This window comes from Hemicordylus capensis, chromosome 2 (assembly GCF_027244095.1).
Source record: "Hemicordylus capensis ecotype Gifberg chromosome 2, rHemCap1.1.pri, whole genome shotgun sequence".
Lineage (NCBI taxonomy): Eukaryota > Metazoa > Chordata > Lepidosauria > Squamata > Cordylidae > Hemicordylus > Hemicordylus capensis.
The window spans coordinates 359,699,395-359,727,031 of NC_069658.1; the positions used below are offsets into that span (position 1 = coordinate 359,699,395).

A 27,637-nucleotide genomic window follows, 5' to 3' on the forward strand; every position below is an offset into this window, starting at 1 on the left:
GAAGAAACTGAGCAAAGCCAAGAAAACTGGCATCTTTTGGGGAAAATTTCTTGGGATCAGAATAGACATAATATAGAGGAGCCTTTGAAACAGGGTGTGGCCAAGACTGATGGCAGTTCCGCCACACCAACACAGAGAGAGAAATTTATAGGAACAGGGCACGCCAGCCCAGTTGTCTCTGCCTTGATAGCAGAGGGGGAGGAATCCTGGAGGAGCCAGGTTCCCAAGTCGGTTTCCACAGAAGTGGAGGCAGGCCCTGTTAGTGAAATATTGGTGCAGCGGAAAGTTGTTTCTGCTTTGCCAACAGAGGAATCTTTGAAATGTAGGCTGGCTTCCGCAGAGGCAGCCCTGGCCACTGAGAAATCTTTGCAACAAAAGGTGTTGCCAGTATTGGAATCAGACAGGTGTGAGTGCACACAACAATCTGACCTACTGGCAGAAACCCAGAAGTTTGGAGAAGTCCAATTGGCCCCAGTCCAATTCCAACAGGAAACTGATGGAATGGTAGCAGTTCAACTGAACACCCCTGAAAGCAGTTGTTTGAAAAGTACAAAAATGCAGGTGACTAGCCAGACCACGCTTTGCACAAGAGAGCTGTGTCAGAGAAATGAAATCACTAAATTAGCAGAGGAGGGAAACAAACTAGGAAGATCCATTCAAGAGATCTTTGGAGGAAGTAACTGTAGTGTAAACAAAAGACCCATTGATCCAGGAGGGGTTGAGTAAGACACACTCCCCCTGCAGGACATTTAGGCACATTTTGCAAATCCAGAGATCACAGGAACCATGATCCCCTGGAGCCAGAAGGGGAAACCTGGCATTGCAAATTCCCAAGCTAATATGTCAGCTCCAGCTGTTTTTGGAGCAAGAGGGGGAAAACTTGGCACAGCCCTAGCTGTTCCAGTTCAGGATGCATTTAGTCAAGGTCATCTAGACACCAGCATCCAAAGGGCAGATAATTGATGAAACAGAGGGCAGAGGGCACAACCCCCGCTGCTTTCTCTTCAGATATCCGCACATTGCTTTTATCTTCAGTGTTACTCCTCCTGAACCCTAACTCTATTCCAAGCTTGCTTGCTAGAGTCCCCCCCCCCACTCCCCTCTTTGTTTAATCTGGTGAGAGGCCATGGCAAGCAGAGATAGAAGAATGGACTGAGAAAGGAAGAATTGGACTGAAGGAAGAATTGTTTTTAACCACCCTACACCCTGTTCCTGTTCCTGATGACACCCTGTTCCTGATGGATGCAGTTCCTTGATGAGACCTGGTCCTGATGAGACGTGCGGATTTCCTCTTGATGGATGCAAGGCACACCAGCCCTGGAGGGTAGGCCACCCATTCTGCCTGGATTGCATAAGCTTGAAGATCCTCCTGCTTCCTGCTGCACACCGACCCTGGAGGGTAGGACACCCATTCTGCCTGGACTGCTCCAGATGCAAGGAACCCTGCCCACTCTGCTGTTCTTATGCCACAGACTGAACCCAAGATAGACTACGTACCCCAATTGCTACGAACCCCAGTTCCTGAAACCCCCGCAACCTACACTGAACAATAGATGTCAGCAGGAACTATGGCTTGCCACTAGTACAAGAGAAGAAGCCCAGAGGGGGAGAGACAGACAGTAGTAGATTACATCTGACCTAGGCGTTGTGCCTGGGTTGGGGCACTCATTCTGTGTCACTGTATCTTGCCCCATTCTCTTTTGTTGAACTCCCTCCCCCAATTTGAACACTGAACACTGAAGCCCTTTTGCAAAATGTATTGGGCATATGCATTCATGTGTACACCTTGCAAAATCTATCTGTCTGCACATATTTACTTATGTTGTACTTATGGGTTTAGCCTTCATGCTAGAGTCTTAGGTGATGAGTTTATAGGAGTGTATAATTGATTGGGTTGATATTTGATGGAGGGTGGTTTTTATTTGTTTGGTGGGTTGTTTGTGCCACAATGATTTAAATGTATAAAAACACTTGGCCTCCTGAACTGCAGGAGCACATTCTGTGGACCCCTGTGATCTGGGACAGCCAAGGGCAAAGAGCAATTGCTGTGGGGTTGTGATCTGCCACATTTGAAGGCAAATGCTTGGCAAACTATTGGCCATATAAAATGCTCTCTCAGGCACGTGCTTGTGTGACTACAGCAGATTGGTAGTCAATAGAAACTGGACGATAGGAAGTGCTACTATTGATCCACACTCTAGATCACGATAGCGATATTGAGTTTATGTTTTTGTTTGTTTTTGTTTTAAGGATGCAACTGCATCTGCTGGTGAGTTTTACAGCCACTGACAAGAAGCAGGGGCAGCTATTGAGTCTGTCCCTTGCTTTCTTGTGAACATGCAGTCAGGGAAAGACAACCACTATGTATTGTCTGTCTTAAGTTTGTTTTTCTTGTACATTTTGCATTAAGCAAAACGTACAAGAAGAGGGGGTATGTTGTGGACGGTCATAACCCATCATAACCAGAGGTACCAACTCAGAAGTATGTGAAATATAGGCCCGGAATACAGGCCTGTATCTGATTTCATTTTATATCAAGAAATGAAATCAAACCTGAACTCTGGCATGCTGCTCCCTGCTCTGCGAAGAGAGGAGGAACCTGGCATTGTGTTGTTAAAATGGGATATGCAAGGGAACAATGGAGCCAGGTCTGAATGCTGCAATCCATATGCTAATACCACTGGCTACCAAGGTGTCTGTGGACGGGTTTGCCAGACCTGTTGAGTTCCTCCTTCCATTGTCAGTGATGGGCCTGCAAGGCCCAAGTGATTAAGCTCAATTGCTGTCTATAGAAATTCAATATAGCCAAATGTATACAGAGATAATGATTGTAGACTTTAATTCTCACCTCACTAATGCTACAAGTCTCACACACGTATGTTCCTCTAAATATTCTCTTGTTTTCAGTTACAAGCAAAACACTGGATAAAGGTACATAAGAAATAGTGGAATAATTGTCTGACACCAAATGAGACCAATTCCACAATTCCATTACTAAACTCTGAATTTTAACACCTTCTGGGGACCAGACTGCCAAGATGTAATTTGCAGCATCTTAGATGCAGATTTCCCCACCCCTCCCTTCCTGAGCGCACGCAGTTTACAGAGATGAAATTCAAAGATATCTCTGGACTAGCTGATATCCTGAATAATTAAGATCTTGTTCAGAAGGTGGCAGGAAGTTGACACCTTTTTGGACGTACAGGAAAAGAGGAGATTTTTGAATAGATCCTATTCAAGGATCAAAGAGGAAATGACTATAAGAATGAGGCTTTGAGACAGAGAGTTTAGCATTCTTGTGCCTACAACAAGATCTGCTCATACGCTTTCCCAGAGTTTGCTGCACAGCCACAGGGGCTAAGCAGGAACTCTGCCCGTGCTCAGAGGCTATGACTCTCACTGCACAGTGAGAAGTCAAGGCTCCCCAGCCATGGAGCTCTCAGCTATGATCTGAAACAACTGCACAACTCCTGTCTCCGCCAGTGCCTCACTGCTTCAGCTGAAGTGATTCGTCTCTCTCCAGCTCTGATCCTGGTAATATGCTGCTCGAAACCCCCTTATCCCTTCCTCTTTTATTGCTCCCTTTTCCGTTCCCCCCCTTTTCCCCTTCTACTAATCTCTGATCTCCCCCAAAACCTTATCAGCCCGCAGCCTCCCCCCCCCTTTTCTTTTCTGCCTATATTTGAAAGGTATTAGACCTAGGAAGATTTAATTGCATGCACATAAGCTAATTTGGCACACTGGGTGGAAAATATTGGTACTGGCTAGATGTTCTGTTTTAATACTGTTAGCAATTCTGCTTTGCTAGGTTGTGTTAAGCCTTTTATGTTCAATAAAGCCCATTGAACCCTTTCAGGAGTGGTTTGATCTCCTTTCCTCTTGTGCCCAGATCACACACGGGTCACCATATAAAGAACTTGATGACATTGTGGGCCAGACCTAATTTTGTATACTAGCTAATGAGCATATTTGGTGTATAAATCAGGCCTGGTCTGCAACAGGATGTTTGTGGTGTTTGCCAGCATTGGGCTCAGGGGAGAATCCTTGGGAAAGCCTGCTGAGGGCTAAATATCTCAAACTCCGAGAATTATTATAAACTCTGAGAAGTTCCCTTCCTCCCCTGTTGTTGCTCTGAAGAGATGCATTGTCCCTTGGGATTTGGAGTCTTCCCAAGTATTATTCCAAATGTATTGTAAGAATTCTTTCTGGTTTTGGGGGAAGAAGTCAGATAATTTCCCAGTTAATCTGATGTGAGTTACCAATAATGTTGATATATTTGTGGTTCTTTATACAGAATGCTCCTTTGGTTATTATGGTGATAACTGTGCCTCACTTTGTCAACCATGCTATGGAGGATTCAGATGTAACTCAGTAACTGGCAAATGCCCAGAAAGGATGGAGTGTGTTGGTCAGTTCAAAGGTGAACTGTGTGCATTAGGTACAGTATTACTAAAAACAACTTTGCTTTAATTTTTTTCGTATCTTTCTGTGTATGATATACATCAGAATAGCATCTGGGACTCTTGTTTTGTAAATAGTGTAGCAGCTGGGTTAGGTACAGGTATGCTTAACTTTAAGCCTGAGTAAACTTGCTCTTCAGGGTTTACTCAGCAGACTAATTTATGGGTGAAATAATTAAGTATACATCTGTTGAATTTTCAAAAAGCGTGTTCAGTGCATTGCAGGATTAAATACCACATGAGGCCACATGTTTTAGTGATTTTGTTTCTTTAAATGTCATCCTTTATGTTTTACTAGCCGACCCTGCACAGAGCATCTGTGTGCTCTTTGGGGCCGGCAGTTACTTCTCCCCCCCCTTCTGCCCCAGTCTCTGCTTCTGGGCTCAGCCGCCAATCCCCCCCACCGTCACTTCTGCCCCCTCTTTCTTCCCCCCTCCTGGGCCTTGCCTCCATGGCCAGGCTGAGCCTGCCATCTCTGGCCTCCACGGCCAGGCCGCAACAGCGGCAACTAATCCTCCTGGGTGTGCCTCAGCCAATCAGGCGCATCTGCCACCCAGCCAGTCAGCTGGGCGCTGGGACGCACATTCCAAGGCACACCCAGTAGAATTATATATATAGATTTTGCAATGTGGGCCCCCAATATATATGCCTACCAGTGGGTGGAGCCTGCCATATCCTTTTTCTCTGGAATACCCTCTACCCTTCTGCACTTCTTGTTTCCAAAGAAGAAGTGTGCTTTTTTCTTTTCTTTCTTTCTTTTTTTGCTTAGTGCTCCTTATCTTTTGACAACTTCACTCACAATCCTACTTGAAAAGTCACATAGCTTTACCTCCCACTTGTGCAATTTTAATCAATTGCTAAATCATGTTGCTTCTCCTTTTACCAACATTACAGGAATATGGCCCTCCCTCTCCGTCCCTTTGAGATGATCCACACCCTGCCGACCTTTTGTCTTGACTACTGTCGCCTTAGGGATGGAATCATAGCTCAGTGGTAGAGCATCCACTGAGATATGGCTGGGAAAGACTCCTGTCTAAAATTCTGGAGAGCCACTGTCAGTCAAAGCAGATGGAGATGTAAAACAGTTTTATATGTTCAGCTTTTTCTTCTCTGGTCTTCTGCTGTGTTAACTTGACTCTCTTTATCTCTGCTTAGTATTCTGATATCCCATACTCTGCTGTAATTAACCCTATGAACGTATACATGAAATAATTCTATTGCTTTTCCTCTTTCTTCTCTGCTCTTATGTCCTGGCACATCCCTTATTGTGGCCTTTGCTTCTTCAGCTCCACAACCTCAGCCATCCCAGTGTCTCATACAACTCATCCTCAAACAACTCCTCTTTTTCTCCCTTGCTGCCCTTTATGCCTTGAATCAGCTCCCAGAATGTCTCTTCATTGCCATCTCTATCTCTAATTTCTTTTAAATCCCTTCTCAAACACTCACAGTTTTCTTGATACCTTTAGCCTAACCCCTTATCAGATTCTCCACTGTAACTATGCCTGTATATGTAAATGAAATAACTGCACATTCCTCTGTTTTTCCTCTCCTTCTGTTGTCTCCCCTGGGGTCAGCTTTTAGATTATGAGTCCCTTGGGACAGGGATTGGTATTCTTGTTCTTTGGAAAGTGCACATAGATGCTACTATATAAATAAGCTTCTAAATGCAGGACTGTTCCAAGAAATGTATGTCTATAATATTCCCAAAAGCCATTTTTCCTTCCCATCTCTTAAAAGTCTGCTTCCCCCAACCCTCTCCCCCACAAAAGGCCTGAACCATACTATGAAGCTACTGAACAGCAATATTTCCTGTAGAGGTTTGGAATACTTTGTAGATTATCTGCACTACATAGGGCATAGGACCTGTTAATCTTTGCTGATGTATTGTAGGTGCAGTTGTTATTTACTGTTGCAGGTCAGCATAGGCTTCCTTATACTAGTTTTCTTTCTTCTTTTCCCCCCTTTCCCCCCACTTTTGTCTTGCTTTCAGGTATTAAGAATCCAAAATGCCCCCACAATGCCCCATGGTGGTTTTTTAATGGACATTGCTTTTATTTTGAAAAGGAAGCAAAGGGAAATCATGCATGGGCAAGTGTACAGTGTTCCTACTATAAGGATGGTAACCTTGTCAAGATTGACAATGAAAAAGAAAAGGTACTGTGTTTGAGTGAAGTGGGCAGAAACTCTGGTAAGCCATGTTTGGACTTTGAGTAGCAAACTACCTTTATAAAGGGTTTGAAACATTTTAAATGTCAGCTTAAGCTTTTCTACTGATTATATTTTCAAGAGGAAGAGCAGAGAATATTTCAGAAAGACAAAGATCCAGTAAAGAATCAAGTGTACTTAAACCTGCTGAGATCAATATGCTTAAGGTGTTGTGGCACTGACTAGATTATTTTAGCATGCGCTTCCATGAGCAGCAGCCTGTTTCATCTGATGTGTGAAATTGAACTGGCAAGGTATGGGCAACTGGAGACCCCTGAATCAAATCTGGCCTTTGAAGGGTGATTCTTCTTCTCTCTGTCTCCCCATTGCCCACCAGAATGAGAGAGGGGTATGGAAGGAGTGATATCTACAGCAATGAAGGTTGGGGGCCTTAGCAGTCCTGCAGCTAAACAAGGTGTTGATCAGGATATGTATGCACACTCACATATGCACGTAAATGTTGACTTCAGCAGTAACTATCATTCTTTTGCAGATTGGAAGTAGGGTGGGTTGGCTCTGTTCTGCATTATATTCAGCCTGCTTTCTAGTTTAACTTGGAGGATTTCTAACTTTTGGAATTGGCACATAGCTTGCCATACTTCACTTTATTTTTAACAGATTAACATTATGCATCAGTGCATATTAAATCACAACAAAAGACACCTAATGTGTAAACATATTGCTAGTGCACATATAAGTTAGTGTTCATTAGTAACCTGTGGCCAGCTGCATATTCATGGCGGTTTGGATGAAATTCAGAAAAAAAGAATGTAAGATTTTTGGATGGCTCACTCATCAGTGTTACTCTGAGGGGGGAAAGATAAATTTTGAACTTCATAATCGAGAAACAAAACTTATCCCTATTTACAGTGAGGGAAATAAGTATTTGATCCCCTGCTGATTTTGTCCATTTGCCCTCTGACACAGAAATGACCAGGCTAGGTTTATTGTAGCTGTGAGAGACGGAATAACAACAAACAAACCCTCAAAAGCCCAGTGCCCAAAAGTCAGCGATGGATTTGCATTGTAGTGAGGGAAATAAGTATTTGATCCCCTATCAACCAGCAAGATTTCAGGCTCTCAGGTGTCTTTTCACTATATGCAGGTAACAAGCTGAGATGAGGAACACCCTCTGTAAGGGAGTGCTCCTAATCCCAGCTTGTTACAGTACCTGTATAAAAGACACCTGTCCATAGAAGCAAGCAATCACTCAGCTTCCAAACTCACCACCATGCCCAAGACCAAAGAGCTGTCGAAGGATGTCAGGGACAAGGTTGTAGACCTGCACAAGGCTGGACTGGGCTACAAGACTATCTCCAAGCAGCTTGGTGAGAAGGTGACTACAGTTGGCACGATAACTCGCAAATGGAAGAAACACAAAACAACTGTCAATCTCCCTCGGTCTGGGGCTCCATGCAAGATCTCACCTCGTGGAGTTGCAATGATCATGAGAACGGTGACAAAGCAGCCCAGAACTACACGGGGGGAACTTGTCAATGATCTCAGGGCAGCTGGAACCATAGTCACCAAGAAAACAATTGGTAACACACTACGCCGTGAAGGACTGAAAGCTTGCAGTGCCCGCAAGGTCCCCCTGCTCAAGGCAGCACATGTACAGGCCCGTCTGCAGTTTGCCAATGCACATCTGAATGATCCAGAGGAGAACTGGGCGAAAGTGTTGTGGTCAGATGAGACCAAAATCGAGCTCTTTGGCATCAACTCAACTCGCCGTGTGTGGAGGAGGAGGAATGCTGCCTATGAGCCCAAGAACACCATCCCCACCGTCAAACATGGAGGTGGACACATTATGCTTTGGGGGTGTTTTTCTGCTAAGGGGACAGGACACCTTCACCGCATCGAAGGGACGATGGACGGGACCATGTACCGTCAGATCTTGGGTGAGCACCTCCTTCCTTCAGCCAGGGCATTGAGAATGGGTCGTGGATGGGTATTCCAGCATGACAATGACCCAAAACACACAGCCAAGGCAACAAAGGAGTGGCTCAAGAAGAAGCACATGAAGGTCCTGGAGTGGCCCAGCCAGTCTGCAGACCTTAATCCCATAGGAAATCTGTGGAGGGATCTGAAGGTTCGGGTTGCCAAACATCAGCCTCGAAACCTTTCTGACTTGGAGAGGATCTGCAAAGAGGAGTGGGACAACATCCCTCCTGGGTTGTGTGCAAACCTGGTGGCCAACTACAAGAAACGTCTGACCTCTGTGATTGCCAACAAGGGTTTTGCCACCAAGTACTAAGACATCTTTTGTGAAGGGATCGAATACTTATTTCCCTCACTACAATGCAAATCCATCGCTGACTTTTGGGCACTGGGCTTTTGAGGGTTTGTTTGTTGTTATTCCGTCTCTCACAGCTACAATAAACCTACCATTCCAATTATAGCCTGGACATTTCTGTGTCAGAGGGCAAACGGACAAAATCAGCAGGGGATCAAATACTTATTTCCCTCACTGTATAATTAGAAATGGGAATTTCAGGAAGCATTGAAGGCTGTGTGTGTGAAACTTATTTTCTGGGCTTTATCTATAATAACAATACTATCGCCACAATCAATTTGATGTCTGAACTGGAGGTGCCCAACAACTCCTCTTATGTGATTCGACTGGATCATTTTCAGTTGACTCCTGAGGATGTGGACAAGCTGATTGGAGTGGTGAGGCCTACTACTTGTTCTCTTGACCCTTGTCCAACATGGCTTGTTCTATCTAGCAGAGAGGTTGTTGTAGACAGCCTGGTGGAAATCATAAATGCTTCTCTGAGGGAGGGCAGGATGCCTCCTTGTCTTAAGGAGGCAATCATTAGACCTCTTCTAAAGAAGCCTGCATTAGATCCCTCAGAGTTGAGCAATTATAGGCCTGCTTCCAACCTCCCATGGCTGGGCAAGGTAATTGAGAGGGTGATGGCCTCTCAGCTCCAGGTGGTATTGGAGGAAACTGAATATCTAGACCCATTTCAAACTAGTTTTTGGGTGGGCTATGGGGTGGAGACTACCTTGGTTGGCTGGATGCATGGTCTCCAATTTGGAATTGACAGAGGAAGTGTGACTCTGTTGGTCCTTTTGGATCTCTCAGCAGCTTTCGATACTATCAACCATAGTATCCTTCTGGAACATCTGAGAGTATTGGGGGTGGGAGGCACTGCTTTACAGTGGTTTCGCTCCTACCTTTCTGGCAGATTCTAGATGGGGTCAGTTGGAGATGGTTGCTCTTCGAGCATAAGCTTAAGTTCGAGCTTAAGTATGGTGTCCCTCAAGGCTCCATACTTTCTCCAATGCTTTTTAACATCTACATGAAACTGCTGGGGAAAGATCATCAGGGGATTTAGAGCTGGGTGTTACCAGTATGCTGATGACACCCAGATCTACTTCTCCATGTCAACTTCTTCAGGAGCTGGCATATCCTCCCTAAATGCCTGCCTGGAAGCAGTTATGGGCTGGATGAGGGAGAATAAACAGAAGCTGAATCCAGAAAAGATGCAGGTACTTATTGTGTGGGGTCAGAACTCTAGAGACGATTTTGATCTGCCTGTTCTAGACGGGGTCACACTTCCCCCAAAGGAACAGGTTTTCAGTCTGGGAGTACTTCTAGATTCACCCCTCTCCCTGGTTTCTCAGGTTGAGGCAGTGGCCAGGGGTGCTTTCTATCAGCTCCAGCTGATACGCCAGCTGCTCCTGTTTCTCGAGATCAATGACCTCAAAACAGTGGTACATTTGTTGTTAACTTCCAGACTTAACTTCTGTAATGTGCTCTATGTGGGGCTGCCTTTGTACGTAGTCTGGAAACTTCAGTTAGTTCAGAATGCGGCAGCCAGTTTGGTCTTTGGGTCATCTCGGAGAGACCACATTACTCCTTTGCTGATGGAGCTACACTGGTTGCCAATCGGTTTCCAGACAAAATACAAAGTGCTAGTTATAACTTATAAAGCCCTAAATGGCTTAGGCCCTGGGTATTTAAGAGAGCGTCTTCTTCACTATGAGTCCTACCACCCATTGAGGTCATCTGAGGAGGTCCGTTTCCAGTTACCGCCAACTCGTTTGGTGGCTACACAGAGACGGGCCTTCTTGGTTGCTGACCCGAGATTGTGGAATGCGCTCCCTGCTGAGACATGATCCTCCCCATCTCTGACAATTTTTAAAAAACACCTGAAAACCCATCTTTTCACCCAAGCTTTCTTAGCTTTTAAAAATTGTCTGTTTTAATTTTATGGTTGTTTTTAAACTGTTGATTTGTTTTAATGTTATATGTGTTTTAACTGTTTTATGTTAACCGCCCAGAGGCAAAGGTTTGGGCTGTATATAAGTGTTCTAAGCAAATAAATAAATAAATAAATAAAGTGTAGTAAGGATTGGGATTAAAGTAAATAATTTTTAAGACTGCTAAAAAGTAGTAGCATTACTTTTTATTATACACACATTTTGTTTCACTTCTGATCAAATTGATTTTGAAGTTTTTTAGAACAAACATTGCAAAAATGTGCAGAACCTACCAGAGGCATAAGTGAGGAAAGAGTATATAACATAGCAACAATCCTGCTTTCAAATGGCTTTCAATTCTTTGAAAAACTATCAGCCTAACAAATCTCAGTAGGCAGCATCCCGACTACTAGTCATGATGGTCCTAATGAAATTAATGGAACTTAAATTAGTAGTGACTAACTTGATTTCAATGGTACTTAGTCATGACTAGTCTGGCTGCTGCCCATTATTAATTAGCAGTAAGTGTGGACATTCAGTTAAACTTCCTGTCACTTTGGGTTTTGAAAGTTGTATATAATCGTGTAGTACACAGGACTGAAATTGTAATTATTCGATATTTTTGTTTTACATGAAACATTGCATATTCCATCATTGTTAAAAAGCATTTTGAATAGTAATGGGCAGATAATGAAATATTTTAAAACTATGCCTGGAAAAAACATTTCACACATCATTCTAAAAGAGAAAATATTTCATAAGATATTTTTTAAAATTTTTCTGTTTCTGGTTTGGGGAAAAACAATGAGAAAAGAAAAAACCCACCCAAAACTCCCCCCAAGGCCTCCCCCATCTTCACATTTCTATTTGTGATACAGCTCAAACACACCAAGGCTAGATCCAGGATGAATGTGAAGAGCTTGGCAAATATTTTCAGATGTATTGTGTCATGTGTGGTTGCTGAATGCTAGCTAGTGAATTAACAATCTACCAAAACTTGGACACTCAGATAATTGCCTCTTTTATGCAGCCATTTGAAGGATATGTGTCCCCACTCACCAGCACAATATCCAAATACCCCTTCAGTCTTGCTTAAAAAAAAAACCAAAAGCAAATAAAGCAAATGCTCAGCTCTCTATAGGATATCATTACATAGGGACCTGATGCCTGCTGACTGGCAGAGCATCTTTTAAAAGTGGTGGCTTTCTTACATTTGGGGGCAGGGTAGAGCCACTGTGCCTATTCAGCCCGAGCACAGCCCCCAGTGGCTGTTATTGGTTTTGTTTGTATTTGTTTAGACTGTGAGCCTTTTGTGGACAGGGAAGCATTTTCCCCCATTTATTTTGCTATGTAAGCTGCTTTAAGAACTGTTTTGTTGTAGTTGAAAATTGTATATAAGTAAAGATATATAAACTTTAAGTGGGAACACTCTGAGCAAGACTTCTGAAGATTATCTTTATGGAGCAGCCTCATGAGGTACCCAGGCCAGCTAGGATTTTAAACGCAAAACCAGCTCTTTTCATTGCGCCTAAAAACAACTGGCAGCCAGGATCGTTTTTTAAGAATGGAAAGGGTATGTTTCCTAATACTCAAGCCAGTTAAAAACTTAGTTGCTACATTTTGCAGAAGTTGTAGTTTCTGAGAAGTCTTCAATGACATTCCCATATAGAGTACATTGCAGTCCAGTCTAGATCTTATCAGGTCTAACCAGATCACGTTTTTCCAAAATGACCACAGTTGATGCATCAGCCAAAGCTGATAAATTGTATTGTGGGCTGCGGAATGCATCTAAGCATTTATTCAGAAGGCTGAGTCTAATAGCACCCCCAGACTGCAAGACTAGTCTTTAGGGAGAATATAGCCTGATCTGGAATAGGCTGAAACGCTGTACCTTAGTCAAAATTATCACCAGTCTACAGTACTTTAGTCTTAATTGGATTAATGTTAAGTTTATTGGCCCTTTCCCCGTTACTGATTCCACACATTTGTTGGAGACCTTGGACTGGTTTAGTCCCTCCATGTAATTTGGAATCGAACATGTCAAGAGTGCCCCCCCATACAATAAAGGGATGTGCTAGGAGAGCGTTGGGACATCTGTACTCTTGGCGTGTCCCCTTCCTAATCATGTAGGTAGGGATGGTATAATTGTGCTAGCCCCGTAATTAGCTGAGAAGTGGTATTTAAAAAGATATTTATTTTCCCAGGAGTGGCTTGGTAATATGTTGGAAACGGATAGCTGGATTGGTTTGATGCAGGGTGGGTCCACATGGAAATGGAGTGGTGGGCGAGAAGATGTTAATGTATCACAATATAGCTGGTAAGTGTTGAACTTTAACTATGGTCTGTCTTTCTATTTATCTTACATCACAGAGTCTCAACTTGTCTGTGAATGATCCTGATAAATGTAGTTCTTCTTTGCAGTTTTGGGAGAGACAGACAATATATAGTAAATTGATTTTGATCCAACCTGCAGAATGCTTTGGGAGTTTAAAAACATACCTTTTATTTGAGTTGGGCTTTTACTAAGTCTGGCTCTGGAGAACTTTGCTAGTGACTTTAGTTCCAAATTACCTGGAGCTTTTCCAAATGGCTATTTACTCCAGCTTCCCTATGCTTAGGGTACATTCATATGAAGGAGGAATTTGCAGTGACTTTAGTACAGCAACAGCAAGGTGTTGTTCATACAGCCAGAAGTATTATGCAGCTTTTTTTAAAAAAAATGATTTGTCCTTAACAAATAGTAAATGCATCCTTTAAAAGTTGCACTTTTAAAAACACTTCATGATACTCCATCATTTCTAATATGTTTTCCGAAGGTTTCCCACTCCTTTAAAATATATATATTTATTTGCTGCTCTGGTGGTAGAGTACCGTGCTGAATAATAACTATATAAAGGGAAGTAGGAAACAGCAATACAGAAAGAATATACTTTGTCTGCTTCTTGTCCATTTATTTATTTATTTATTTATTTATTTACTATATTTATATACTGCCCCATATATAATCTCTGGATGGTTTACAAATTAAAACACAACAATAATTAAAACCACCATCAAAACGTTAAAACATCATAAACATTATAAAGCCTGATAAAATAGGTGCTATTTATTTATTTAAATAAATAGCACCTTTCTAAAACCGATCTCTAGCATCTGTTTTACTGCTTCAGCTTCCAGAAGTATCTCATAACATTGCATCTCCATTGCATTCCTCCCCCGCTGCCCCGGCTTTGTGGGGATGGGGGGGACTGGCATAAACAGAACAATTTTCAGGGAGGGGGGTCTGATCTACGCGATGCCATAAGTGGTGAGGAGAGAGGATTCTGTCCCTTGCCTCATTTGTGCCAGAAGGCTTGTTGCCTCACCTTGCTGTGTCTGGAAATGGTGTGACAAAGGAGAACTGTCGTGGAACTGATGGGATGGTGAAAAGCTAGCATCAGCTTCTAGCTCAGGTGGGATTTTGTCCATAAACTTGCAAATTATCTTGTCAGCTAATAAGGCTATAGTATTTATTAGCTATTAAGGAAATGCGGCAGTGAGCCCTTTCTCATGTCTGGTGAAAAAGGGCTCCAACGTGAGCGGGGAGGAAGCCTTGAAATGCTTACCTCCCCACAGATGATCCAGACGTCTGGTCTGGGCACGGAGATCATGTGCCCAGATGTGCAGCTCACTGCCCCCTCAGGCAGTGCAGAGGATTGGGAGCCAGGGTGTGTTGCCCCACCCTAGAACTCCCATAATGAACCGTGCGAGTGTGTGGTGCATTATGGGGATCCTCCTGACACCGGCCGGGAGCCCCACAGTGTCCCAGCCCCAGCTGCAAGCAGCCGGGGTCGGCCAACAATCTAAAAAAAGGGAGGTTAAGGGAGTGCTTGCTCTCTTAACCTCATTTTGAAGGCGAGCTCCAGAGGTGGGCTTGCTGCCATGGTGCTGTCAGGAGCTGAGCAGTTTTCGTCTGTTCTCATGTGCAAGGGAAACTAGGCTGGGCTTCCTTAGCCCAGTTCCCCTGCATGTGAGAACAGCTTCAATATATCAGTAATAAATGAGAGACAGTCTGACCATAGGTTTAAATCTTAATAATAAAAGGATTCCCAGTAGAAATGTGCAAGAATCAGTTTTTCCTATTCAATATGTGAACAAATTGAATCACCTGTGACTTGTTTTGTATCCGAATCTGTCCCCCAAATCACCCCAGTTTCAATTTGGATTCAATTCAATTCAGATCGATTCGGATAACTTATAAAGGTCCTTGGGGCACCAAATATGGATGGTGGGTAGGTCTCCATGAGTGCCACCTACCACCCAGGTTTCAAGGCAGTGGGGCACTTGATTGATTTTTAATGATTTTTTAAAAGTTTTTACTGATTTTGTATATTTCCACCATAAGAAATAAAGGGGAGTTGAAGTTGCCCTATCCTAACCCTAACATGGATCCCTGGCTTTAACTTTTTTAAAAAAGCTAAGTTCTAGCCCTTGTAGAAGTGGAGTTATGGAGCAAAATGTGCAGTCACTATTTTTCAAGTGTTTGGATTCTTTGGTGTATAAAAACTTTTCCTCATAATGAATCCCTATGAGGATTCATTGTACATTTTCATTTCTTCTGTTCATTTTGACTGTCATTGGTTAGTGCCAACTGTCAACTGCCATGTGTAAACTACCCCACCACCCCTGCAAGGCAATGGGATACTCATTTTATTTTTTAGGAATGTTTGAAGTGTTTAGATTCTTTGGTGTCTAATAACTTTTCCTCATAATGAATCCCTATGAGGATTCATTGTATACCTTCATTTTTTCTGTTCATTTTGATGGTTATTGGACAGTGCCAACTGTCAACTGCCATGTGTCAACTACAGACACCTCCCCCCACACACAGGGGTACTCAGTTTATTTTTTAGGAATGTTTGAAATGTTTAGATTATTTGGTGTCTTCATTACACATTTTCATTTCTTCTGTTCATTTTGACCCCACTGATTTGTGGGTGGGGGTGGGGAATTAGTGGCATCCCATGTGCCAGCTACCCCCAACCCGTAAGCCACTGGGTATTCAGTTTATATTTTAGGAATTTTTGAGGTGTTTAGACTCTTTGGTGTGTAATGAATCCTCATAGGGATTAATTATGAGGAAAGGTTATTAGACACCAAAGAGTCTAAACACTTGAAAAAATTCCTAGAACATAAACTGAGCACTGCCTTGCGGGTGGGAGGGGGGTATAGTTCGCACATGGCAGTTGGCACTGCCAAAGACAGTCAAAATCCCCTCAGAGGGATTCACTGAGGAAAAGTTATTTTACACCAAATAATCCAAAAACTTGAAAAATAGTGACCACACATTTTGTTCTATAACTCCACTTCTACAAGGGCTAGAGCTTAGCTTATTTTATTTTTTTTAATGAAAGCTGGGAATCTGGGGAAATTAATAGGAGGAATCCAAATCTTGAAGCAATTCAAATCAAATCTGGTGCAATTCAATTTGTACCCGAATCCAGCCAATGGACCACAGGGGCAATTTGTTCTGTCTCTAAATCACCTGAATCAGCTAGATTTGAGTACAAATTGATTTGTAACTGAATCGATTCGCACATACCTAATTCCCAGCAGAAGGAAGATTGAGGAATGACATAAAATTTAAGAGCGCCAGAGACACAATAGCAAAATGAGCTAATAAATACTTGTGAAAATAAGGGCCTTAAGGCTCACCAAATGGTACAAGCATATGAAGTCCAGTTATTCAGTACGACAGATATTCTCCAGATCCAAAGCCTTCCAAAAATGGATCTGCAAATAGATTTATGCACAAGATTTATGAGATGTGTGCTTAGAGGGTCTTGGGATAAGTGCATTGTTGCATAAAACCAATTCCACCAACAGACCAGTGATTAATATGATTCAGTCTGATCAAAAATAAGACAAAAAACAAGAATGGAGGGGTAATATGGTCCTGTCTGATCAAAAACAAGAAGTGAGGGGTAAGTTTAAGGTTTCTGGGTGGAACAGATTGTACTTCTCTTAGGGAAATCCAGAGGATTTCAGTAACACTCTCCGCTCCAGTCCAGTCCCATTTTTAGGGATCTGCCTGTTTGCCAGGTAAAGGAAGCTCTAAGCATGTGCTCATCATATAGAAGGAAAAAGGACCATAAGACCAAATGTTCTGTTTTCACAATAATAGCATGATTGTGTTTGTGAATCCAACCTTCATCCTTAGGATGAGCACCCTGGTTCCATCAAATTTAGGCAAGTTTCAGCAGTCCTTCTGCCTCTTGCCAATGTGTTAGAAGGTGAAAGTGAAAGTGATCTTCAGCAGGTCACAATAACACAGAAGGTCAGAAAATTTATCCATATCCTTAAGAAGTCTTTGTTGGATTAAAAAAAGTCATGAAATCACTTTTGTCATGATAGATAAAGAATTGCATAGAACTATAAATCATGAAGTTGGCACTTCCCAGGGGCATGATGGAACTGTTAAATCAAAGGAACAACCACATCTGTAGCCGTCAACGCTGGTGTGTTGGTTGAAGATATTGCCATCTGTTCTTTGAGTAATTCTTTTGTTCTGTTGATACTGCATTCAAAGCAGAATGCTATAGCAGGCCCTGTAGAGAAGGAAATTGTCTTTGAAAGAGAGGCCTGAAGTAGAGGATCCCATTGTGGAATGTAGACTGCTATTTTGTAATTCCTTTGCTGACTGCCCTCCTTCATGGAATAAGAGAGGAACATTGGACTTTTTGTGAATAGATGTACAGGCTGTTCAGCAGGGGAAAAGGCAGTTTGTCCTCACCCTTCGGGGACTTACCACTGAGGTTCAGTGTATTTGCAAACGATTCCTTCAGTCCTTTTTATCGGGATCTCCTAGCTTCTGTGCCTGTTGCTTCTCAGGTTGCAGTTTAGTGTTGCATATTTTCACACACATTCTAGAGACGTTTGTTACTTGCCTTAACTTAGATAATATGTACCATTCTGGAGGTGTGGTGTGTCTCCTTCCTATGATGTCAAAATAAGGCTCTGCAGGAAGGAAGAAGCAACTCTGCTATTTGTAGATAGCTGCAAACAGGATAGAGATACATGGGACATTCCTTTTCTTTCTTTCTGATGCTGTAAGTCAGGGCTTAAAGGGGCTGCTTATAATGTTGACTATACCAGCTTATTGTTATGTTTTTAAACAGGCTATGGGATTTTCCTTCAACAGCCAATGGATGTGCTCAGATGTTGAGAGGAGGAAAACTCCGAGTGTTGTCATGCACTGAACATCATTTCTATGTTTGTGAAAAAGAAATAGGTAGTGATGAGAGGAGTTAGTTATTGTATGTAGCACATATGCATGCCATAAAATATTATTTGCACTACTAGTTCTACCACACCCATCACAGGATCACCGTGTCTACCTATTGTGTTTCACAGTTGTGAACATGAATGTTCCTGAAGTTGTTTAGAATGTTTATAGACTGTTTTCCAGCATAAATAAATAAATAAATCCCAAAGTGTTTTGCATGGCCAAGGAATAAAAAGATGGTTCACTTTCCCAAATGGAAAGTGAACTTTAAAAAGTGAAATTTAAAAAGAAAGAAAGAAAAAGACACAAGTGAGACACTAGCAAATACCAATTGGGAGGGATACTGTGCTGGATTGAACAGGGACAGTTGCTGCGAATATACCGGTACTCTGTATTCAACCGTTTCCATTAATAGACACTGCAGAGGAAACAGCACTTGGGCATATGTTCCCTATTTATCTCTTTCCGTTGCCAGCAAAGAATGCCCTGACACTTTTAGTTACCAGCTATTGATAATCATATAATCTATGGATATGTTTACAGTAATAGCTACTGTGGAGTTGTTCCCACTTCCTGCTGTAATAACATATGATGAAATGTTTTCTTTATTTTAAACTTGCACTCTAATTTTATGTGCATCTTTTCATTTTAATATTCTATGAAATAGTAAGCATTTTTTTAATTATTTCCTTCCATAGTTTCTTTTTTAAAATAAGGCATTCTAAGTCTATTAGAATCTCCTTAGCAGAATTATTCCCTACATTATATTTTTGTTCTTTTACCCACCTCACACTTACTTTCTTTTTAGTCAATGTATTGAGTGCTCATGAGCAATAATTTTGCATTTAATTCTTTTTCAGCATTATTTCATACTTTCTAGCTGTCTTTCTTTAGACAGGGATAATATTTTTAGACAGGGAATAGATATTAACATTCATTTTTTATTGCGCCCTTTCCTGGTGAGCAGGTGAATATAAAGCACTTTATTACTTGTGGTAAGCCACCTAATGGCGCAGTGGGAAATGACTTGACTAGCAAGCCAGAGGTTGCCAGTTTGAATCCCCACTGGTATGTTTCCCAGACTATGGGAAACACCTATATCGGGCAGCAGCGATATAGGAAGATGCTGAAAGGCATCATCTCATACTGTGTGGGAGATGGCAATGGTAAACCTCTCCTATATCTCTATATATAATTCTCCTGGGTGTGCCTTGGAATGTGCGTCCCAGCGCCCAGCTAATTGGCTGGGCGGTGGAGGTGCCTGATTGGCTGAGGCGTACCCAGGAGGATTGATTGCTGGCGGGCCCGGCTGTGGAGGCCAGGAGGTAGCGGTGGGCCCAGCCATGGAGGCCAGGCGGCGGGCCCGGTCGCGGAGGCCAGGCGCCCTTTGGAGGCTGGGGCAGGAGGAAAATAGGCGGCAGGACTTCTCTGTTTGCCACCCAGGAGGAGGAATGGCGGTGGTGGGGCCCTTTTGGCTGCCTGCCACCTGGTAAGGAGGGCCTGTGGCAGCGTTGAGGTCTGGCCAAAATGGCCGCCCACTGCCCACCACTGTAAAATTCTCAGTGTGGGTGGAGGAGGAGGGATGGCAAGAAAGAGTGGGGCAGGAGGGAGGGGGAGGGGCAAGGGAGAGTGGGGCAGGAGGGCAAGAGAGTGGGGCAGGAGGGAGGGAGGGGGAGGGAGAGTGGGGCAGGAAGGAGGGGGGAACAGCCAGTCCCAAAGACCGCACAGATGCTCTGTGCGGGCTGGCTAGTTCTACCAAAGACAACCACAGGGCTCTGTGGTTGCAGGAGTTGACACCGACTCGACGGCACACTTTACCTATTACTTGTGGTAGCAATTTCTCAGTTTCACATGCCCACAATTACTGTCTCACCAGTTTGGAAGAACACTTTTCATCCTCAGAAGTGTTTTGTTGAGTAGGTTAAGGGGAAGCAATAACAAAAAAGTCTGTGCATAATTTTGTGGGAACCAGCATTTTTGACCACTAGTATAGAGGAGCCATTGGACTCTGCAGGAAAAACAGACAAAAGGAAACAATCCCCAGTGGGTAACCAAGTTGCTAAGTGTCCAAAGATCTTTGAAGATGGTTATATGCTGTGTTTGCTTCTAGTAATCTTGTTCCTAAATACCGGTGGTTTTTTTTTAGCTGGCCTTGACCTGTTCGTTGATTACCCTGGGAAAATAATGCTGACTGTTCATCCTCTGGCTGTGTATAGAGATCTTGACGAAGCAAGATTCCACTGTTTACGAAATGTGAAGTGCACTGGAATAAGTTCCTGGCCAAATGAACATTATCTTGTTACTGGAATTGAAATGGTAACTGGTCTCCCTCACCATATAGTTCGCTTGAAAACCAGTAAGGATTCATTCTATTTCTACAGTCTTGTGCAATGAAATTTGTTTTTAATAGGCTAATTTGGGAGTAGGGGAAAGTAAGATACCAAACCCCAAGTCACAGGTCACACAATCCCAGTTTTCTATTGTGAGCTGCCATGATTATAGCTTATGATATAGCTGAGTTGTCAGTAACTGGAGAAAAATGGTTTATTTGATTTATATGCAGGCCCCCCGCCCCTGGTTCAGAGTAGCTTATAGGTCCGTCCCCCACCCCACCCCTGAATGTTAATACTCTTGTTCGTAAGAGCTCACAGTCTAAAAAATAATTATGATTTAGGAAATAAGAGAGGCCAAATGATGTCAAAATGACATTGTAGACAGTTTAAAAGAACAAAAGAGGGGAAATAGTTCATACTCAAATGTGGTCATGGTAATGTCTCCAGAGTTCTGCCCGGGAGGTACATAGATGTTAGCTCACAGTTCTGGAATGTTTATCCTGCTCCAACAGTACCACCAATGGGCAATTGTTGGAACAGATGCTCTAGAGTGGGCTGGGCTGGATGGGAGTCTCAGCTCAATCTTTGTTGTGATGGAAGCCCTGCCCCAGGCAGGAAATAGATATTAGTACACAAATCCTGTTATGTTCCTTCTCCCCAGCATCAGTACCAAGTCCCAATTATGATTGTTGGAATAGGTGCTGTTATGGTGAATATTGTGAATGAGGGGGAAATCCATTATAATGATTGTAATTCTGTAAATTTGATTTGTGATCCGGTAACATCTATTTAAAAAATGGTTTTTTAATTGATTTTTTTTTTTTTGCCCCCAAACCCTGCGGTGCCGACCAACCGCCACTGTGCGTGCCCTGCTTGCTTATATTGGTGGTTTGGCGCCTTATAGTTCAGTTTCTTTCTGACAGCAAATGTGTTCAGCTCTTAGTTCTTCAGTCCTCAGAAATATTTTAGTGGCTAAATTTTATGGTTTTGCCTCGGACTGTGGCAGGAATTGTTATTGGACTACCCTTTGGAAACTTCATTGTATCTTCTTGTGTATGAGTCAAACTGGATAAGGTTATTCTTTGTGTGATGGACATCCGTACCTCAACAAAGTGATTAGAAAGAAGTGTATGACTATGGACTGGTAAAGTTATAGATTTCGGAATGTCACTTGCAAGCCCAATGCTTAAGGAGAAGACCACCTTTAAAAGGTGTACACAGTGCAGAGGGAAGATCCTCTCTATGGACGGCCATGACCACTATCTCCTATGTTTGGGAGAAGGGTATAATGCCACTGCATGCTTTGTCTGCAGCTCGTTCTCGAAACGAACTTTATAAAATAAAGCTGTGCGCCTAAGTTTAGCTTTGTTGGAGGGAGCCCTAACACTGAAAGGTGCTTCCAGATCTCCTGAGGAGGTGATCACAACTTTAAAGTCAGCATTGGGAACTGCAATCCAAAATGCGGTCTAAATCCCCGATGTCAGGACTGTCTACATGGAAGGATTCTCCCTTTAAGGAGCCGAGAGTTCCTGAGGGATGCTCTTCTTGCCATCGAGACAGAGATAAGAAGCGTAGGTGAGGGGACGAGTTGAGCTCTCCTCCCCCTAGAATGCACAGGGAGAAGAGTGAATGGAGGCATTTGCCAGTTTCCAACACTACAACCCCTTCTCTGTCGGATTTGCAATGCCTAGTACACCCATCACCATTGAAATCAATGCCGGAAAAGGAAAGAGATGCTACGATGTCGACACTGGCACCTCGGCATCGAGCAGCTTCTCCGTCACCAGCACCTATCCCATGCCAATCCCTATAGATGCCGAGAACCCCGGTGTCAATGTCCAAGCAGAGGGGCCGCTTGCTGGTTGTGTTCGATATCAACGTCGATGCAGCTGATGATTCCAAGGCGAATTTCGACCCCGAGGCAGCACAGAACATTCTCTCTATGCTAGAATCAAATGAAGATACTCACTCGGCATCTACCTTTCAAGGCTTTTTGAGACATGGTCTCAATATGGAGGAGGAGGAGTTACTGGAAGTGCCAGAAACACCTGCATTAACCTCCTTGCAATCTGGGATTTCTGTGAAAGGCTTATTACCTATTGGTGGATGTGGTGATGCATGTACAAATTTCACTCCTGTGCGCCCAGCTGATTATGCAGAGTTTAGGAAGTGGAAGGCATATAAAATGCATATGGAGCTGGTCCAGACTGCAACACAAATGACTCCTCCTAGAATCGTGGAACCTCCTATGAAACAAATTGCTACTGAAAATACTCCCCTGAGAGTATTTATTCAGGATGCTGCTGTTCATGTTGCCGCATCTGTCACTACACAAAATTGGAGACCAATCTGTGCGGGTCAGGATGCTCGTTGTTGGTACCCCAACCAGCAAAATGATTGTCTATGTCTCCACAGACTTGTTTAGAACAAGATGTAAGGGGAAAGTGTACACTGGAAGTACTCAAGTGCCAGTTCAAAGATTGAAGCAAGTCACTGCAGTTTCAGGAACTGATGAGAGTGTGGGTTCTGGCTCCCGTTTGTCTTCCAATAGTAAGCCTGGGTTTCGTCTTGCAGAGCCAGTGTCTTCAAAGGATGCCTATGATTCTGACTCTTCAGAATCTATGTCAAGTGGTCCCAATTCGGACCCAAGGATGATGTCCCAACAGAACCATCAATTTCCCCATAGAGGAAATGAAGTCTTATCATCTCCAAATTGTGGAGATGGCAGAAGTGCTTGGTTTGGATGGGAAATGGAAGGTTAGTGATCTGGATGACCCAGTATATAATTTTATGAAAAAATCAAATGTGGCTCAACCGGTATACTTACCTATGCTTCCGGTGATAACAAAAGCTGCTCAGACAGCTTGGCAAGTGCTGGATACATCAACACCAACTTTGAAAAGATTGAAAACTCTGTACAGAATACAGGAAGAAGAGAATAATTACTTACTCAAACATCCAGATCCAAACTCTTTAGTTATTGACTGCACATCTAGTGCTAAAGGGTCCAGCAGATAAAGAGGGGAGAAAGCTGGATGTGTTGGGCCATAAGGCATATGCGAATGCATGTCTAGGCATTAAGATTGCAAACTATATGCTGTGCTTATCCAAATACAGACATTTCATGATGTCCAGATATCAACCATATGGTCATAAATAAGGTGACTACCGCCAATATGATGAGAGAATTCTGGAAACCTTTCCAAAAAATACAATAAGAAGCCATATTTCCAAAAGAATAAGAGCAACCAAGGGGCTCATAGTAAGGCTCCCTAGCAGTCTAAACAATATCTTTGATTGCATAGCAAGCCCACATGTACAACAACCAATGGGAGAGACAACACCCATTTTCCTTACAGTAGTGATGTCAATAACACCAGTGATGTCTCCAACAATAACAACAAACATCAATGTTGGTCACAACATCAGACGGGCAAGTCATGCTCAAGCATGGCACCATATCACATCAGACCGATGAGTGCTTCGGATAGTTGCTCCCTCGCCACCGGACCCACAACCTTCTAGTGAATTTACAACACAGTCAGTTATAATCTTCAGGCTTTTCATCATAGCCTGACATGGGGGATTTTTTTGTTTCTGGTTTCTTGCCCTGTGTGGTTCCTAGGTTTGGCAGCATTATTTTACCTAACAAACAGATTGTCGGAGAGGTTTTGGTAAACATCATAAATTATCTCTGAGGGAGGGTAGGATGCATACTGTCTCCAGTGCTCTTTAACATCTGCATGAAACCACTTGGCGAGATAATCAGGAGATTTGGTGCAGGGTGTTATCAGTATGCTGAGGACACCCAAATCCATTTATCCTTACCAGCTTCATCAGAAAATGCACAGCTTCTCTAAATACCTGCCCGGTGATGGTAATGGGCTAGATGAGGGGGGAAAAACTGAACTTGAATCCAAATAAGATACTGATTGTGGGGGGTCAAGACCTGAGAGATGGTTTAGATCTGCCTGTTCTGTATGGGGTTAAATTCCCCCTCAAAGATCAGGTACATAGCTTGGGAGTGCTTCTGGATCCAAAATTCTCTCTGCTTTCTCAGGTTGAGGCAGTGGCCAGGAGCACTTCTTATCATCTTTGGCTGATAACATCAGCTGCACCCATTTCTGGAGGTAAATGACCTTAAAATGTTAGCACACATGCTGGTGACCTCCAGGCTGGATTACTGCAATGTTCTTTATGTGGGGCTGCCTTTGTACATAGTTTGGGAACTACAGCTGGTACAGAATGCGGAAGCTAGGTTTGTCTGTGGGACAACATGAAAAAATGGCTGCCGATGTGTTTCCACAACTGGCTGCCAATATGTTTCCAAGTGAAATACAAAGTGCTAGTCATTAACTATAAAGCCCTGGATGACGTAGGTCCAGGATATTTTAGAGACTGCCTTCTTTGTGATGAACTCTGCCACCTATGAAGATTATTTGGGCAGGTCCATTTATGAGTGCCACGAGCTTGTCTGGGGGCAACTTGGGGCCGGGCCTTCTCTGTGGCCACCCCAGGACTTTGAAACGCACTACCTGTCAAAAATAAGAGCTTCTCCATCTCTGATTTCTTTTAAAAAGACCTTAAGACACATGTTTTCTCAGGCTTTTAATTAAAATTAATTTTAAACTGTTTAATTGTTTTTATTCTTTGAAATTATTTTAATTGTTTCATTCTGTGAATTGTTTTTAATTGTTTTTATTCTATGAAAGTGTTTTAATTGTTTTTTGTTTTTATAATGTAATTTGGATTGTGTACACCATCTGTGGATGTATATTATCATTTTTTGGTTGAAACTGAACTATTTGGGTCGTGATCTGTTGAATCCATTCGAGTGGGTTCTGCGCCTGCCCAGAAGCCTCTCAGTATCGAGTTCTACAGCTCCTTTTTGGTGCCTGCACCCCGCCCTACGTGACCATGTGGCTATTTAAGGTGGGAGGAAGCGCAGGCACTTCAATTCCTTTACGACTGCCGTAGCAATCACTCACGATTCCTGTGGCTCCTTCGTTTTGGTTCCTTGCTTATTACAAATAGTTTTACTAGATTGACTCCATTCTGACTTGGACCATTATTTGACTATTCTCTGGATTTGTGATTTGGACTGATTGATTACTGGATTTTATCTTGGACCGTTTCTGTTTCCTGCTGTTGCATGCCATTTTTGATCATTGAAAGAGTGGACGGATTTCTGGCTGTTTGACAATGGACTGTTTAAGGAGTGAGTACAATGGATACCCCTAAAGGGAAGAAAACATTCAAGCACTGCACTAAGTGTAAAGTGAAACTGCCCTCTCAGGATGGCCACAGCTTGTGCCTGATGTGCTTGGGTGAAGCCCATGTAATCTCAGCCTGCGAAGTTTGCCAGTCTTTTTCAAAGCAGACGTGGAGGAATCGGGAACTTCGCTTAAGGTCGGCTCTGTATGACAATGCCTTAACTGCGCCCTCCACCTTGTCAAAATCTCCACAAGGCATGAGGGCCCTGGGTTCGGCCCTTTCTAAAACCTCTACACCCTCTGAGATGACCCGTAAGTCCTTAAAAAGGCCGGGTGATAAGATGGTGGCCACCAAAAAAACCCCGAAACAAGCAAAAAAAATTATCTACCTCAAGTCCAACGCCATCGCCGAAGTCGGCTCAGGAGGTAGTTTTGGTTTCGGCATCGACGGCACAACCAATATCAGAGAAATCAGTTCCTTCGAAACCGAAGACACTATGCTGCTCGACATCAACATCGATGCTGAGAGAGACCTCTCCATCGAAGGCACCAGGCCACTTGACATCAACATCAATATTGATGCCGAGAGAGACTTCTCCATTGAAGGCATCAGGCTGCTCGACATCGACGCTGAAAGAGACATCTCCACCGAGTCGACAAGTGAAGCCATCATTGGCATCGAAAGACTCATCGATACCGATTTCGTCAGCATCGGTGATGACGTCAAAAGGCAATATCGATGGCTGCGCTGGTGTCGATGGCCACGATCCTGTCAACCTGTGATCTGGGGCCTGCAATGACACCGATTAGGTCCCCCTCGATGTCAAGGGATGGGGAACAGCCGTCAGCATTGAACACACCTGCTGATATCACTACCATGACTCCTCGATTCCGGGCTCCCATGACCTTCTCTTTGGAAGAAGATGATCTCTCAGATCTGGAGATGGCTTTTTTAGACCCTTCTAAAGATGCTTGACTCAACAGCTACTACCCCCTCAACTTTTCATCGTTTTCCATGCTCTGATGATGACCAAGCCCCTGTCTCGACCCTGGTTCCTGGGTTGCTGATGTCCACTCAGCTCACCACTCCTACTCCATGCACACTTGCAGTTTTAGGCATGCTATATCACTGCTGAAAGAAATGGCCCTACCAGGTACCGCCTCGCCTGGGGTGGCTTATGACTTCCAAGAGGACCGGGCGTGGAGACCAGCAAACTCAGTGATTTGACAGCCTGATTTAGGTGCTACACCACTTCTTATACGCCCATTGTCAGTAGGAGATGCTCCGACTGTGCCTGTAAAAATGCAGAAAATAGTTTCCACTCAAACTCCTCAGCCTATTATCACCAACAGAGGTTCCCAAATGACGGTGGGGCGTTTTACCAATTCGGCAGTGCAAACTGAGCCCTTAACAGCATTGATTCCTCCACCCACTGCATCACCAGGGGTACCGCCATAAAGTCAAACTCGTTCTGATGACGGCTCGGGGGATAGTCACCATGGCTCCTCTGATTTTGAATCAGATGCGGAAACTGTGGAGGCAGATCCATCCTTAGATGTGGCTACTCCAGCCCACGTTTCGCCAATGGAGGAACTGAAAGCATACCACTAACATGTGAAGCAGATGGCTTCTGCGCTGGGTCTGGATCTTGTCTTCTCAGCTAAAAACCATAGATGACCCAGTCTACAATTTCATGCAGTGGTCTCAATCTGCCCAACCTGTCACCTTACCACTGCTACCCATAATCTCTAACGCAGCACAATGCGCATGGCAAGTACCATACACATCTACTCCCACGTCGAAACGCTTGGAGGGCCTATACCGAGTGCAAGAACAAGATAACATGTACCTGTTATCCAATTCCAAACTCCCTAGTCGTTGATTGTGCAACCAGTTCAAGGTCAGGGAGGAGACATACCACCCCAGCTGATAAGGAGGGGAGAAAACTGGAC

General features: G+C 43.4%; 1 protein-coding gene across 8 annotated transcripts in view; it reads left to right on the forward strand.

Moving 5' to 3' along the window:
• The window catches only part of LOC128345453 (uncharacterized), a 244,597-nt gene that overhangs the window by 59,983 nt on the left and 156,977 nt on the right, over nt 1-27,637 (forward strand). For 7 of the 8 annotated variants that reach the window (XM_053297393.1, XM_053297396.1, XM_053297395.1 and 4 more), the window contains 5 exons: nt 4,295-4,438; nt 6,451-6,614; nt 13,079-13,191; nt 18,032-18,144; nt 20,285-20,494. In XM_053297393.1, coding sequence (XP_053153368.1) covers nt 4,295-4,438; nt 6,451-6,614; nt 13,079-13,191; nt 18,032-18,144; nt 20,285-20,494 — 744 coding nt within the window. The remainder of the gene's footprint in view (nt 1-4,294; nt 4,439-6,450; nt 6,615-13,078; nt 13,192-18,031; nt 18,145-20,284; nt 20,495-27,637) is intronic. The other variant, XM_053297401.1, reaches the window with a different exon arrangement.